Below are 14,168 nucleotides of genomic sequence, written 5' to 3'. Positions count from 1 at the left end.
CCATAGCAAAGTCAGAGACCTACCTAAAGCCTACCTAAAGGGAGGGAGGGTGGGAAAACGTGAGGGCTAGCCGGCGAAAAGAGGGCGAGCCCCCTCTGCATCGGCCCTAAATAGGGCAGGTCACGGCCGGGATTCCCCTGCTCTCGCGGGGGCTGAAAGCAGCCCCCGCTCACGTGGGGGGTGGGCGTGAAGCCCGCAACCCCACCTCCTGGGCAGGCCGGAAGTGGCTTTGTGGGGTGACTCAGGACTCCGTCCACTCTGCTGTGCTTTTTATATAAAGCCACTGGGAGAGATCATTAGGCGGTTGAGGCTGGGTGTTCACCAATATGTGGATGATACCCAGCTCTACCTCTTGTTTAAATTGGAACCAGTGGAGGCAGTGAATGTCCTGTGTGCCTGTCTGGAGGCAGTTGGAAGATGGTTGGCAGTCAATGTATTGAGGTTGAATCCCGACAAGTACTATTTATGGGGGACAGCGGGTGAGTAGGTGTGGGGGACTCCCTGGTCCTAAATGAGGTAACTGTGTCCCTAAAGAACCAGGTGTACTGCCTGGGAGTCATTTTGGACTCACAGCTGTCCATGGAGGCCAGATTAATTCTGCATTCAGGACAGCTGTTTACCAGCTCCTTTTAATATGCCTGCTGAGACCCTACCTGCCCGTGGACTGTCTCACCAGAGTGGTTCATGTTCTGATTATCTCCCACTTGGATTGCAATGCGTTCTACATGGGACTACCTTTGAAGATGACTCAGAAACTACAATTAATCCAGAATGTGGATGCTAGACTGGTGACTGGAAGTGGCCGATGGGAACATACAACACTGGTCCAAAGACCTACATTGGCTTCCAGTATGTTTAAGAGTGTTTGTGCTAACCTTTAAAGCCCTAAATGGCCTCAACCCTGTATACCTGAAGGAGCATCTCCACCCCCATCATTCAGCCCAAATGCTGAGATCCAACACCAAGGGTCTTCTGATGGTTCCCTCACTGTGAGAAGTTAAGCTACAGGGAACCAGGCAGAAGCCTTATCAGTAGTGGCGCCCGCCGTGTGGAACACCCTCCCATCAGATGTCAAGGAAGTAAACAACTATCTGACTTTTAAAAGACATCTGGAAGCAGCCCTGTAGAGGGACGTTTTTAATGTTTGATATTTTACTGTGTTTTTGTATTTTATTCGAAGCTGCCCAGAGTGGCTGGGGCAATCCAGTCAGATGGGCGAGGTACACATAATAAAATCATCATTGTTATTGTTAGTACAGTGGAACCCTGGTTCCCGAATGGCTTAGTGGCCGAATAAATCGGCTCCCGAATGCCGCAAACCCACACGTAAGTGTTCCGGTTTGCAAATGTTTTTTGGAAGCCAAACATCTGATGCTGCTTCTGCATGAGTGCAGGAAGCTCCTCCAGCCAACTGGAAGCCATGCCTTGGTTTTCAAATGGTTTCAGGAGTTGAACAGACTCCCAGAATGGATTAAGTTTGAGAACCAAGGTATCACAGTAGTAGTATATAGATCCGTTCCAATTTGGGTTCAGGCCTGCTCATGGAACTGAGTTGGCCTTTGTCAGATGGATGACCTCTGCAGAGAGCAGGACAGCTGGAGTGTGTCCTTGCTCCTGCTTCCTGATCTCTTGTTGGCATTTGATACCATCAACAAGGGCTGGGCAATATCTGGTTTTCAACATTGTGATATATCGCCAGCTAACCATTGCAATATAGTGAAATAACACAGTGTCTGAAATAACACAGGGAAAGGCTGAAAAAGCAGCTGGGCTGTGGAGGGAGAGAGGAGCAGCCAGGAGGAAGGGAAGGAGGCTGTCCACTTGCTTGGGCAAAGGAGATCCTGCTCGCGCGCTCCCTCCCTCCCTCTGCAACCCAGCCTCAGCAGAGAGAGCCTGAGAAGGTGCTCCACCTGCCTGCCTGCCTGCCTGCCTGCCTGTGTGCTGGCCTTTGCCAAGCAGAGCAGGCTGCCTCTTTCCTCCTGACCGACCCAGCTTGCTCGGGCGAAGGCAAACATACAGGGAGTAAAATGCCCTGTGCTGGTGGCAGCCAGGGAGCCACAATGTATTGCCAGCTCAATAATTCTGAAGCCAGTATCACGATTTGAACTTCATACCAGTTTCAGACTGTTATTGAACTGAAATATCACCCAGGTCTACCATCAGCCTTCATATCCTCCTGGATCAGCTCTGGGGAGGAGGAATTTGGAGCACTGTGTTTCGTTGGTTCAGGACCAAGCCCAGAAAGGAGCATTGAGAGAGGAGGGCCTTTTGGCCCCCTGGCGGCTGCGTTCTGTCAGTTCACCCTGAAAAATTATTTATTAATGTTTTGTTTTTCTTTTCCCTGATCCCCACCACGTCTGACCCCTGTTGCACTTCCCCTCCTCTTGCACTCCAACCTCCTCTTTCCCATGGTCCCTTCTTTCATTCATTTCCCCTAGACGCTAATGCAGAGACTTCCGAAACTGAGAACAAGGGGGGTATGTGCAGAAGGGCATATATCTGCGTCTCCAGAATACATGCATACGCTCCCAGACAGGCCAACCATGCATGCTAGACATGCATCCATGACACATATGTCCCCACCAGCGAGAACATTAGAAGAGCCTGGCTGGTTCCGGCCAGAGGTCCACCTCATTCAGCAGCCTTGTTCCTCTCAATGTCCAGCCAGATGCCCCTCAGAAGCTCACAAGCAGGGCATGAGGACAGCATCCCTAACACCACCGTCCTCTTTGCCCTCCTAGCAGCTGTCAATCAGAGGCATGCTGCTGCCACCTCACTATGTGACACTGACAACGTGCATTTCTAAGCATTCCCCTTCATCCTTGCACATTCTTAGAAGGCAGCAATTGCTCCACATAGATATGCACACACTAGGCCACAGCTCCCTTGAAGGGGCACTCCTGTCAGCTGCGATTGCAACACAGACAACCCACACTGCTGCCATTTAGGTTATTTGCTTGCTTGCTTGTTCATTACCTGCCATCCAACTTGCTGGAGGCGCACCAGGGTGGTTCGCTGCAACAGCAGCACAATCAATCCTTTTTAAAGCAGCACCATTAAAACCAAAAAGGAAAGCCTGGCAGGAGAGCCCGGGGAATGTAGTTGATGCTGTCAAAGCCGCAGCAGTTTATAATATATGGGTAGGGATGGAGGAGGAAGCAGCAGTGCTTGGATCTCACCTGATGGGAGCCAAGTGGATCATCATGACCAGATCACAGAGCCCACTTTAGAACTCACAATCCTACCAATCTGAGGGCCCAGCAATGCCGGCCTTGGTCCTCTGCCAAAAGCCCCTCCCGTCTTTAGAAAGCTGCAGAAGAATTCTGGAGCAGCTGATGTGACAGATCTTCTTGCTGCTGCTGCTGCTTTCAGTGGAACGAAGCAAGTTCCCCTAAAAATACCAGTATCTGGTGACCTTCTGTCACTCTCTGAGGGAATTGTATTGGGGGGGGGGGGACCGTGGCTGTCTCCATGGAAACACTGGGTCACACAAAAACAGCACCAATTCCAACAGCCAAACCACAGAACCAGTAGCAAAAGTTCACATATGCACATTTCCATTCTCTCGCAAAATAAGTAACATTTTACCAGCTTTCTAAAGGTCCTCATAGGGCAATATTAATGGGCTTCCCTAAGAAATATCCTCTATAGTAGGAAACATGCTGTTTTTCAGTGCATTTCACTTTAAATAACCAATAAACATATGCATATCTGTTGCTGTATTAATGCACACTTCATTATATCCATGTATTCTGCATGTATATCCAGGGCTTGCTATGGGTTGAGACAGAGTCAGTTGCTACCCCCTCTTTTTCAGAGGGATCTGAAGCTATCCCATTTCTTTTCAATGGATGCAGTTCAAGTCCAGCCTAACCAGACACTAAACTGTCCCACTTCCTTTTCTCTCTCACCTTGAGCACTGTGCACTAATAGTAACCTGCATCATGGTTAGCCTTAACCAGCTCCCACCCTCTGCACTTCTACAACCAATAAGATATCCTTCTTGATCACACCCAGCCTGGGCTATGTGCTTGGTTTTGTAGTGGGTGGAGCAGGAAATCTGCTGACTGACTCAGAAATGGAGCCCACCAGATTAAGTCAGTTTTCTTTCTCAATAGATGCTCTGCCTGCCCATATGTCCTTGTAAAGTCACCTAGTCAGCTTCTTCCATGGGGCAAAGTGGGATGGGGTGGAATGTCTTGTTTGTCAATGCCCATGCTGTCTCCATACTGTGTGTTCTGTGCTGGTGCCGTGTTGTCTGTTCTCAAGCGTCCTGTGTTTGCGTTCCCTTCTTCTGTTGTAGGAAAGCAGCAGGATGGGGCAGTGGAGAATAATCAGAACAAAGGTAAAAATCCCGGGACACTCCCCCAACACATTTTGAATGCCTCCCCTGTAGTTCTACATTTAGCTGGAGTAGTATCCATAGTGGAAACAGTTAGTCATCACCAGGCTTTAACAGACTGATTCTAGATTTCCTAGCCCTATATGTAATTTGCATTCAGAAAACTGACATGTTTAAACAAAGCAGAGCAAGACCTTGTGTGACCAGAGGCAAAAGCATGCAGAGCTCCTGTTAGGGTTGTTATCTCTTGAAATACATGAGAGGTGGAGCTGGGTAATAAGCTTGCTAACCTGGGGAGCAAAGCCCAGAGCCAGCCTGCAATGGAGACAGGAGCAGAGCCCAGTGAGGTTTGGGTGAGTTGCGGGCAGAGCACATACATTCTGAACAAGTCTAGCAGTTGAGACTTTCTCATTTCAAGGCAAACGGGAAACCTCATTGATTTGTGACATGCACCATAACTGCACAAAACAACTTCAATTTCGTACATTAAAGGTAAAGGTACCCCTGCCTGTACGGGCCAGTCTTGCAAGACTCTAGGGTTGTGCGCTCATCTCACTCTATAGGCCGGGAGCCAGCGCTGTCCGCAGACACTTCCGGGTCACGTGGCCAGCGTGACAAGCTGCATCTGGCGAGCCAGCACAGCACACGGAACGCCGTTTACCTTCCCGCTAGTAAGCGGTCCCTATTTATCTACTTGCACCCAGGGGTGCTTTCGAACTGCTAGGTTGGCAGGCGCTGGGACCGAACGACGGGAGCGCACCCCGCCACGGGGATTCGAACCGCCGACCTGAAGATCGGCAAGTCCTAGGCGCTGAGGTTTTACTCACAGCGCCACCCGCATCCCGCGTACATTCGTACATTACAAGGGTGGTATATTCAAATGAAGTGCTGTTAAAATGTTCTGACACATGTAATACATTATTTTCTTACAATTTCACAGTGGGTTCCTGATTTTGGAGGTCTTCAGATGGTAACCCTTGGTAGCACCCAGCACAAAACCTTTGTATTCATCTAAGCTGTACAGCTTAAAACACACACATGTGAATGAGGATTGAGGTGTAGAGTGATCTTGCCCCTTGTTTTTCTGGCAACTGGCCTAAAAATCGTAAAAGGTAGCCAAGCTGTATTTATCCTGGTCAGTTGGCAAGCGGGTACAATTTTTCCAACCTTTGCACGCCAAGCTGCACCTCTCCACATTCTTCCTTCTGTGCAATTATGAAAGCAAGAGGGTTGATCTCCTCCTTCTGCCTCTGGTCACACTAAGAGAGTCCTTGGCCTGCCATGTGCTGCTCAGAATAAGCAGAGCCAACACAACCAGAAAAGTTCCTGTAGTTGTTGCAAAAGAATAAAAATATCCCCTGTTTACAGACAGGGGTGTACCAAAGTGCAGAGGTTGCATATATTTGTCAGTTATTGAGCTGGAATTTAAACTCGGAGATTTTGGAACTCCAGTATTGGACCTGACACTCCTATGTTCATAGGAAATAAGCATCTTGTACAAAGGCTAGTGGGAGAGTGTTATCAAAATACATGTTGGCATGTCAGACAGTGTTGGGTATTTAGAATCACAAGGGATAGGAGTGGTGTGCATGTGTGCACACACATGCACGCCTGTGTTTCTCTTGGTTCAATAGCCATGTATGTAAGTATTAGAAAGTGCTGTCCATCTGAGCTCAAGCTTTTTTTGAACCTACCATGTAAAGAATTGTTCACCTGAATTGTTCACTAGAAGGACTTTCCTATAAAGGACTCTAGGAATTGTAGTTTTGTGTAAAGGTGCTGAGATCTTTGTCTAAAAGATCTCATTCAGGGAACCACAATTCCCAGAGTTCACTGGGAGAGGCTATGACAATTAAACTACAGTATATTTAGTTCCATTGTCTCTACATGGGAGATATTCCTGTGATAAGACTGCACTAGAGTGGCTGTATATATTTTTGCACAGCTGGGGTGTATTGTGGGTTGAGAGAAAATGTGAAAGAGGCAACAAGAGACAGTGTGGATGCCTGTGTGTGCTGCCTTCTGCAGACAGATCTGAAACTGGTCCTCTAAGAAAGCAGCTCTTCACTCGACTTTACCGTAGGAGGAGGCAAATTCCTATTTCCCCCAAGGAAGCATCTGGAACAGGGGAATGGAACATCAGGCCAGGGGCCAAATCTAGCTTTCCACTCCTCTCTGTCTGGCTCTCAGCAGGGCTCTCCACAGGCCACACTCCTCGCTACTGCACCCCCTCCTCAAGTGCATTGGCTGCTTGAATGTGTCCATGAACTCTTGCTTGCCTCTTGCTTGCTTGGGGGGGTATGAGAGAGAGGCGGGGGCTCCTGGGTGGTTGTTGCTGCTCTTTTTTGCATGGCTGGAAAGTGGCATATTGTACAAAGTCACACCTGTTGCCCCATGGGCTTTTGTCTTTGGCCCCCATCATCACCAGGATGTGGCCCCCAGAAGGGGAAGGCTTCCCCATCCCTGATGGCACCAGATGTGCTGCAGGGAATGGAGGCCCACTAGAGCAGTCAGGGGATGGGGCTGCCACTTTTTCTGTGACCCTGACCCTTCTTGACATCAGCATGTGACACAGAAATTCAGCTGGTGATTTGGGGGGGGGGGGAGAGAGATGTGGAAAACCTCATCTGCCATAGAATTTAGAGTTGGAAAGGGCCTTGGAAGTCATTAGAGGACCCTAAGGGAAGGGCTGTAGCTCAGTGATAGAGCATGCAAGAAGGTCCCAGGTTCAGTCCCCACTGGCATCTCCAGGTAGGGCTGAGAGAGACTTCTGCCTGAAATCCTGGAGAGCTGCTGCCAGCCAGTGTAGACAATATTGAGCTACATGGACCAAAGGTAGAAGGCAGCTTCCTGTATCATCTTATCCAACCCTCTGCTCAATGCATGAATCTTGCCATGGCAGCACCCCTGACAGATGGCCGCCCAGCTCCTGCTTCAGTACCTTATTTCTAGTGCCTCAGGACGCTGTTTAACAGCACAAGAGCAGGGTGGCTTTTTTGTTTGTTTGTTTGTTTTTGTTTTGTTTTTTGTCAATCCTAGCTGTAGGATTAATATGAAATTATGGTGGGACAGATATTCTTCCCTTATGGGTGAACCAGTGTTTTGCTCCCCCTCTCTCTCTGCAGCCAAAAAGCAGGATGGGGCAGTTGCCATGGAGATGCAACCCCTGAAAAGTGCAGAGGGTGGCGAGATGGAAGAGCGAGAGAAGAAGAAAGCCAGTGTGCCCAAAAAAGAGAAATCTGTCCTGCAAGGGAAGCTCACCAAACTGGCTGTGCAGATCGGGAAAGCAGGTATGTTGGGATGCCGTCTCACAGGACCAAGCAGAGCGACCCATGTTGAGAAATAGCAGGAGGGTGGCCTTTCTTAGAGGATGAGAAACAAGATGTAGATAGAACTTTGTGCTTCATGACAAAAAGAAATGAATTCCTCTTCTCCTTCCCGCCCCCCCCAAATAAGAAGAAGAAAAGCAAGTTCTGCATGAATTTATTTCCTTTTATTTTGAACAATTTATTTCTCTCTTTTTACACTTTTGATCATTCCTTCAGGTTTTATCAATGTTTGGGAGGGACAATGAAATGAAATGTCTTGGTTATTGGAGCCCCAACCAGAAGCAATGAAAACCATATTCAGTCTCCCCTCCGTCTTCTGAGGTTTCAGCAGGCATTTGAGGCATATCTTCATAACCATGACAAGGACTAGAAACAGAGATTCTCAGGAAGCTGAATTTGACACGCAGCCTTTTCCCATACGGACTGGAGGTGGTGATGCCCAATGCATCATTGACCTCCCCATTTTGGAGAACTCTTCCAATTAGTAATGTTGTGTGACCCAGTCCCCACTTTGCACTGCAGAGAAATGGGTCTCTCCTTAAGCCTTGCGTGGTCTGGTCCAGTGGTGGACCTACATTTTGGGGGCCCTGAAGCTTGAACTAATGGGGGGGGCCTTCACAACCAGCAACAAGGTCCGGGTAACCACTGCTATCTTCTTCAATGGGGTTGTTCCCAATGGGGTTGTTCCATGGCAGATCTCCACAAATCTTCTGTGAGTGCGTTTTTGGGTATCCGCTTAAGTACTTTCATGAACTCATTTTTATTCATCTCAGTCGTCTTGACCTGTGTTAAAAAGGGGAAAGAATTAGCAGCCAACTTAACGCAATCCTCCACCTTTACAACATCTGTGCTACAGACTCAAACTTGGGATTTTTGAAATACTGTATATACAGCAAAAAATTAATAAATTTGAGTTGTACTAGACCCATTTTTTAAAGCAATGTGCACTAAAGTCACTTCTGGGGCCCCTCAGGGATTAGGGACCTTGAAGCTTAAGCTTCATTAGTTTCATAGTAGATCTGCCTGGTCTGGTCATTAAGAGGAGACAATGGGCACTTGGCTGCCTCAATTATCTAGAATGGAAATCACACCTAACTTGCTAAGGTGAAGGTGGGAAATCAGTTTTTTCTGATCTGAGGAAGGTCAAAAGAACTTTGTGTACAAAGAGAACTGAACAGTGTTTAGTTTGAATTTGGGTAGCAGAAAAGTGGTTAAAAACTCAGTTGTTGCAGCGAGGCAGCACTGATCACCTGTTTGCTTCCTCTGGTACCTCCATAAATCAATTTGCATATTTGTGAATAACAAGTCTCCAGTGCTCAGTTCTCCAAAAATATCTGTGAACTGCGAAGGCTGCCCCCAATTTCTCACTGCACAACTCAGATATGAAACAATATAAAAGAGGTTACCCGTTGATCCTCTTTCTCTTCCACCCCATCACCTTGCAAGTTTCTGAACATTTTAATTCCTTTGCCTTTCTAGATAGCCTGCTCCTATCAACCCTTGTCTTAGCAGAAAATACCTGACGTGGCTTTGGGGACTGAATGAGTAATGTGCAAAGGGGCCTTGCAAAGGAGACTTAGGATGTGGACACACTTCCTATCTGTAGTGCAAAAATGTAGTTTTTTTGAATATGGAATCATTCATGCTAATCCTCAACATAAATTCTAGAATGACCCTGCTGCCCGCAAGGGTAGGTGGGATTCCTTGATAATGTGCTTGAAATCCCTCAGTTAGGTCACCCACACCTTTTCCTTCCTGCACATGCCCCAGGTGAATGAAGAATTGGTAATTGTGACCTTGTTAGGCCCACAACATTGTTAGGCAGGTGTGGATACACCCTCATTACTGGGACTGACTCCGTCCATTTTCAAATGGACATGGGAGGGGTGAGGTGTATTGCAAAATCAATTTGCATTGAGCCTTTATTTTTGGAATTTGAAAAGCTATTTTCAGGGGCATAAAATGTGCAATATGTCCTGAATGTGTGTAGACTAGATAGAAAAAAAACAAGATCTCAGTGAGCATTGAATATAATGTTGTGTGTACACAGCCTTAGTTTCAATTCCTCGTGTTCTGGCTTTAGAGCCAGAATATTCTTAAAGTGTGGAACTTGGGCTGGGTGGGTGATCACAGGTACTCAGGCTTAGGTCTAATTGTCACACCTGATTGTTTGTTTCTCTTTCTTTCTCTTACTCCTGCCAGGGCTGGTGATGTCAGCCATCACTGTCATCATCCTGGTTCTGTATTTTGTTATTGAGACATTTGTAATCGATGGGAAGGTATGGTTGGCTGAGTGCACCCCTGTCTATGTGCAATACTTTGTCAAGTTCTTCATTATTGGTGTCACTGTCCTGGTCGTGGCCGTCCCTGAAGGCCTCCCATTGGCCGTCACTATCTCCTTAGCCTATTCTGTGAAGGTAAGAATCAATTTTTCAGTGTCTGGCATACATCACAGGGTTGGTATCCTTCCCGTGTGAGAGACTGTCTCTGAAATACCAGGTTGGCAAAAGTAGTGCCCTCTGATAGTCATCTCTTACAAATTAAGGTATAGCGTTGATTTGATAGACTTCAATGGGAGTTAGATGCATGGTGTTTTAGATCCTTCTATGTTTTGTTTCTGCTCTGCCCTCAGTACAATATCTATTAGATTCAGTCAAGAAGAGTGCCAGGCCTAGGGCCTAGCTTACAGTAGGTACCAAAGAATCTGGGCCTGACCTTGATAAGGCCGTAGACATGCTAGACAAGAGGCATAGTCATGAACAAGCTACAGGTCAGGAAAATAGGAGTGTCCATTTCCCCAGATCAGGAAGGCTGCAGCTTAGATGGGTCTTGTTACTTCAGCAATGCAGCAGCTCAAACTGTAAGCTTGTATAGGAGCTGGAGGCCCACCAGGCCCTGGTCCAAGCAGTTGTCTCCCTGCACTTCCCCGTCTCCTGGATAGCCTCATGTGCAAGCATTTCAGCAGCATCTCTGAAGTTCCTGCCCAGCTCTCTCTCTCCATTGCTCCTTGACCCTAGGTGGGAAATAAGGGGCAGAGTGGCAAGTGGTGTAAGGTATCTCCAGTCCTGGGGCAAATATGTCCAGATGTGTTGGTTTGTTGGAGTCATTGGTAGTATGAAGATTGTTGGAGGGTCCTGCTCCCCTTGGTCCTCATCAGGTTCAAGGCTGAACCGTGACACAGAAGCAGAAGAGGCTGGAGATCAAATACTGCATTAGATATATTATGTAAAGGGAGGTGGTTCAGGGCTAGTATGATGTTAGGCAAAGCAAGAGAGAGTCTGCATTGCTGGCTGAAGGGAAGCATTTTTCAGATGACTTGACATGCTTAGAAGGAATGGCTGGTGCCTCTGCATATTTTGGGATGTCAGCTGACTGTGGGGTCTTCTGTGGGGTCAGCTGACAGCCTAGATGGTAGCTGACTGTGGGAGGTCCTGGTTCAACACACACCCCTCAGCACCTTAGAGGAAGACACTAGGGTGCAGCTAAACTCCTGATCTCATTCTTTGACTGCAGAAAATGATGAAGGACAATAATCTGGTTCGACACCTGGATGCCTGTGAGACCATGGGCAATGCCACCGCCATCTGCTCTGACAAGACGGGCACCTTGACCACCAATCGCATGACCGTTGTGCAGTCCTACATGGGTGACACTCACTACAAGGAGACCCCTGACCCCAGCAACCTTACACCCAAGAATCTGGATCTGCTTGTGCACGCCATCGCCATCAACAGTGCCTACACCACCAAGATACTAGTGAGTGGGGGCCAGGGATGCCCCACTGCATCCTCAGGCTAGATAGGCCAATGCTGCAATACTACCTTTGGGTGCCATTTGAATGTTAGGGCAGCTCAGAGGGATGGAACTCATAAATGTTGTGGAAGACTCTGGCATATTCTCTTGGTCCACTGTAAATGTTATTTTGCCCCCGTCATTTATAAAGCAAGGGAGAAATATCAGTTTTAAGAGCTGGTATGGCATATGAGGATGTGGGTGGCGCTGTGGGTTAAACCACAAAGCCTAGGACTTGCCGATCAGAGGGTCGGCAGTTCGAATCCCCACGACAGGGTGAGCTCCCGTTACTCGGTCCCTGCTCCTGCCAACCTAGCAGTTTGAAAGCACGTCAAAGTGCAAGTAGATCAATAGGTACCGCTCCGGTGGGAAGGTAAACGGTGTTTCCGTGCGCTGCTCTGATTCGCCAGAAGCGGCTTAGTCATGCTGGCCACATGACCCGGAAGCTGTACGCCGGCTCCCTCAACCAATAAAGCAAGATGAGTGTTGCAACCCCAGAGTCGGCCACGACTGGACCTAATGGTCAGGGGTCCCTTTACCTTTATGGCATATGAGTGAGAGAGGATCTGAACCCTCCTGATTCCTTGGGTTTACCTCCTTGCAATCTGCTTCCCAAACACCTTTTCCCCCAGCAAGGCTCCAGTACAGGATATAAACCCAGTTAGAATAAAAAGTGTCTAGTAGATTGGCATACAATTTTTCCTTTTTGTGTTCTTGCAGGATGAGCAATAATGCTCTTTGATCTTTCTGATGTGCTTTTACTTTTGTATTACACACACTTTCATAATTGTTAGTAATTTTATATATTTGAGATATTTTATATGAATAAATGCAATGATAATCATAAACATAAATAAAATAATAAGGAAGAGAGCCTGCAGGAAGATAGACAGAGGATTTGGGGAGGATTCAACTCTGCACACTTACGTTGGTTACATAGCTGTATTTCTGTTGCTGTGCTCCCCAAGTAACCCTGGGAATTGTAGTTTGAGGACACTAAGAACTTTTGATCAGAACATTGCAATCCACTACAGTTCCCAAAAATCAATGCGGAGAGGAAGCCACAGTATAAATGTATAGTGTATATATGCCTCCAGATTCAAGGCCTGTTGCAGGGCTGCCGTTGTGGGATCCCAAAACTTTTAGTTCAGCCCATTGGCGGAGGAAACTGATGAGGTTTGGAGAACTGAAGAATGAGGCTCTCCTTTCTTATTCTCTGCTTCCTCCAGCCTCCAGAGAAAGAAGGGGGCTTGCCACGCCAGGTCGGCAACAAGACGGAGTGTTCACTGCTGGGCTTTGTGCTTGACCTGCGGCGTGACTACCAGCCTGTGCGTGAACAGATCCCTGAGGAGAAGCTCTACAAGGTTTACACCTTTAATTCTGTCCGCAAATCCATGAGCACCGTCATCTGCATGCCTGATGGCGGCTACCGCCTCTTCAGCAAAGGCGCTTCTGAAATCGTCCTTAAAAAGTGAGTCTGCGCTCCCTTGTATGAGTTTAAATGATGCCCACACAAGTTGTTGCTACTGCCCCGGAATTAGCTGAGTGCTCATTCTAGCTCTGAAATTTGCACCAGCATAACAACAACACTTGAGAATACACGATAATGTATGTACAGTATCATGCAGTCCTTTGGCAGCATCTCTGCCCTGCTCTTCAACTCCAAAAATGCTTTCAATGTTGCTCACAATTTAAAACCAATGAAAAGAGCAAATTTTACTAAAACAAGAAAGCTGCAGAGAAGTATACAACACTAATGGCAATGAGATAAAACAGTGTCAAATTATGTTTTAAGAAGTAAGGCAAATAAAAATGTCTTCACATGGGGAAATGAAATTTCAGGGCACTTTTGAACTACTGGGTGTCAGTACTGTACTGAGAAGGTTGCCTTACTTCAGAAGGCAATGAGACCATTGAGAATGTCCAGAAGTCAGAGCCTGGTCTCTGCAGCCACAGCAGGTGCTATGATTCTCCAGCATCTTGACTTCACCCCTGGAGGTGCACTCCATTGTCTATTGAGACAGATGGATGCCAAGAACAACAATCACACTGGAAATGTTCCCCATCTTATATTAGTGCAGCTGGTTATTCCTGCCTAAGTGTAAAACATTACATTTGGCCCTATGTTGCAATTCATATTGTTAGTTTTGGTCCAGTTCCCCAGTCTGTTAAGGTTGTTTTGAATCCAGATGCTGTCTTTGGTTGCATTAGCCCCCAGTTGGAGGTCATCTGCAAATCTGAGGAGCATCGCCTCAATTCCTCTATCCAAGTTGTGTATTAAGATGTTGAACAACAACAGGCCTGGAACAGAACCTTGCGGCACCCCTTCAGGCACAAGTAATAAGGAGCCTGGTGGACCAAGTCGCTGCATATCATGTGTGGCAAAGCTGCATATTCAAGAGAAAATAATCCTCTGTAAACTGTTCCTCTTTACCCCTTTTCCAGGTGCACAAACATTCTCAACAATAATGGGGAGCTGCGCACCTTCCGGCCCCGTGACCGAGATGAAATGGTGAAGAAGGTGATAGAGCCCATGGCATGTGATGGACTGAGGACTATCTGCATAGCCTACCGCGATTTCCCAGCAGGGAAGGAGCCCGAATGGGACAGTGAGAACGATATTGTAATAGACTTGACGTGCATTGCTGTGGTGGGAATTGAGGATCCCGTGCGGCCTGAGGTAACAGCTAAACTAGGGTGCCTTT

The 14,168-nt window shown here is 47.3% G+C and overlaps 1 protein-coding gene across 8 annotated transcripts in view; it reads left to right on the top strand.

Annotated features, from left to right (window-relative positions):
• ATP2B3 (ATPase plasma membrane Ca2+ transporting 3) overlaps positions 1-14,168 on the top strand; it is a 118,482-nt gene that overhangs the window by 66,376 nt on the left and 37,938 nt on the right. For 3 of the 8 annotated variants that reach the window (XM_028711446.2, XM_028711447.2, XM_028711451.2), the window contains 7 exons: positions 2,439-2,477; positions 4,304-4,345; positions 7,468-7,632; positions 9,874-10,088; positions 11,185-11,427; positions 12,693-12,934; positions 13,909-14,143. In XM_028711446.2, the coding sequence (XP_028567279.2) occupies positions 2,439-2,477; positions 4,304-4,345; positions 7,468-7,632; positions 9,874-10,088; positions 11,185-11,427; positions 12,693-12,934; positions 13,909-14,143 (1,181 nt within the window). The remainder of the gene's footprint in view (positions 1-2,438; positions 2,478-4,303; positions 4,346-7,467; positions 7,633-9,873; positions 10,089-11,184; positions 11,428-12,692; positions 12,935-13,908; positions 14,144-14,168) is intronic. The other 5 variants (XM_028711455.2, XM_028711448.2, XM_028711452.2 and 2 more) reach the window with 2 other exon arrangements.

The sequence above is a fragment of the Podarcis muralis genome, chromosome 17 (genome assembly GCF_964188315.1).
Source record: "Podarcis muralis chromosome 17, rPodMur119.hap1.1, whole genome shotgun sequence".
NCBI classification, from domain to species: domain Eukaryota; kingdom Metazoa; phylum Chordata; class Lepidosauria; order Squamata; family Lacertidae; genus Podarcis; species Podarcis muralis.
Note: the sequence above shows the minus strand (reverse complement) of the source record. Positions and strands in the feature narration are given on the sequence as shown.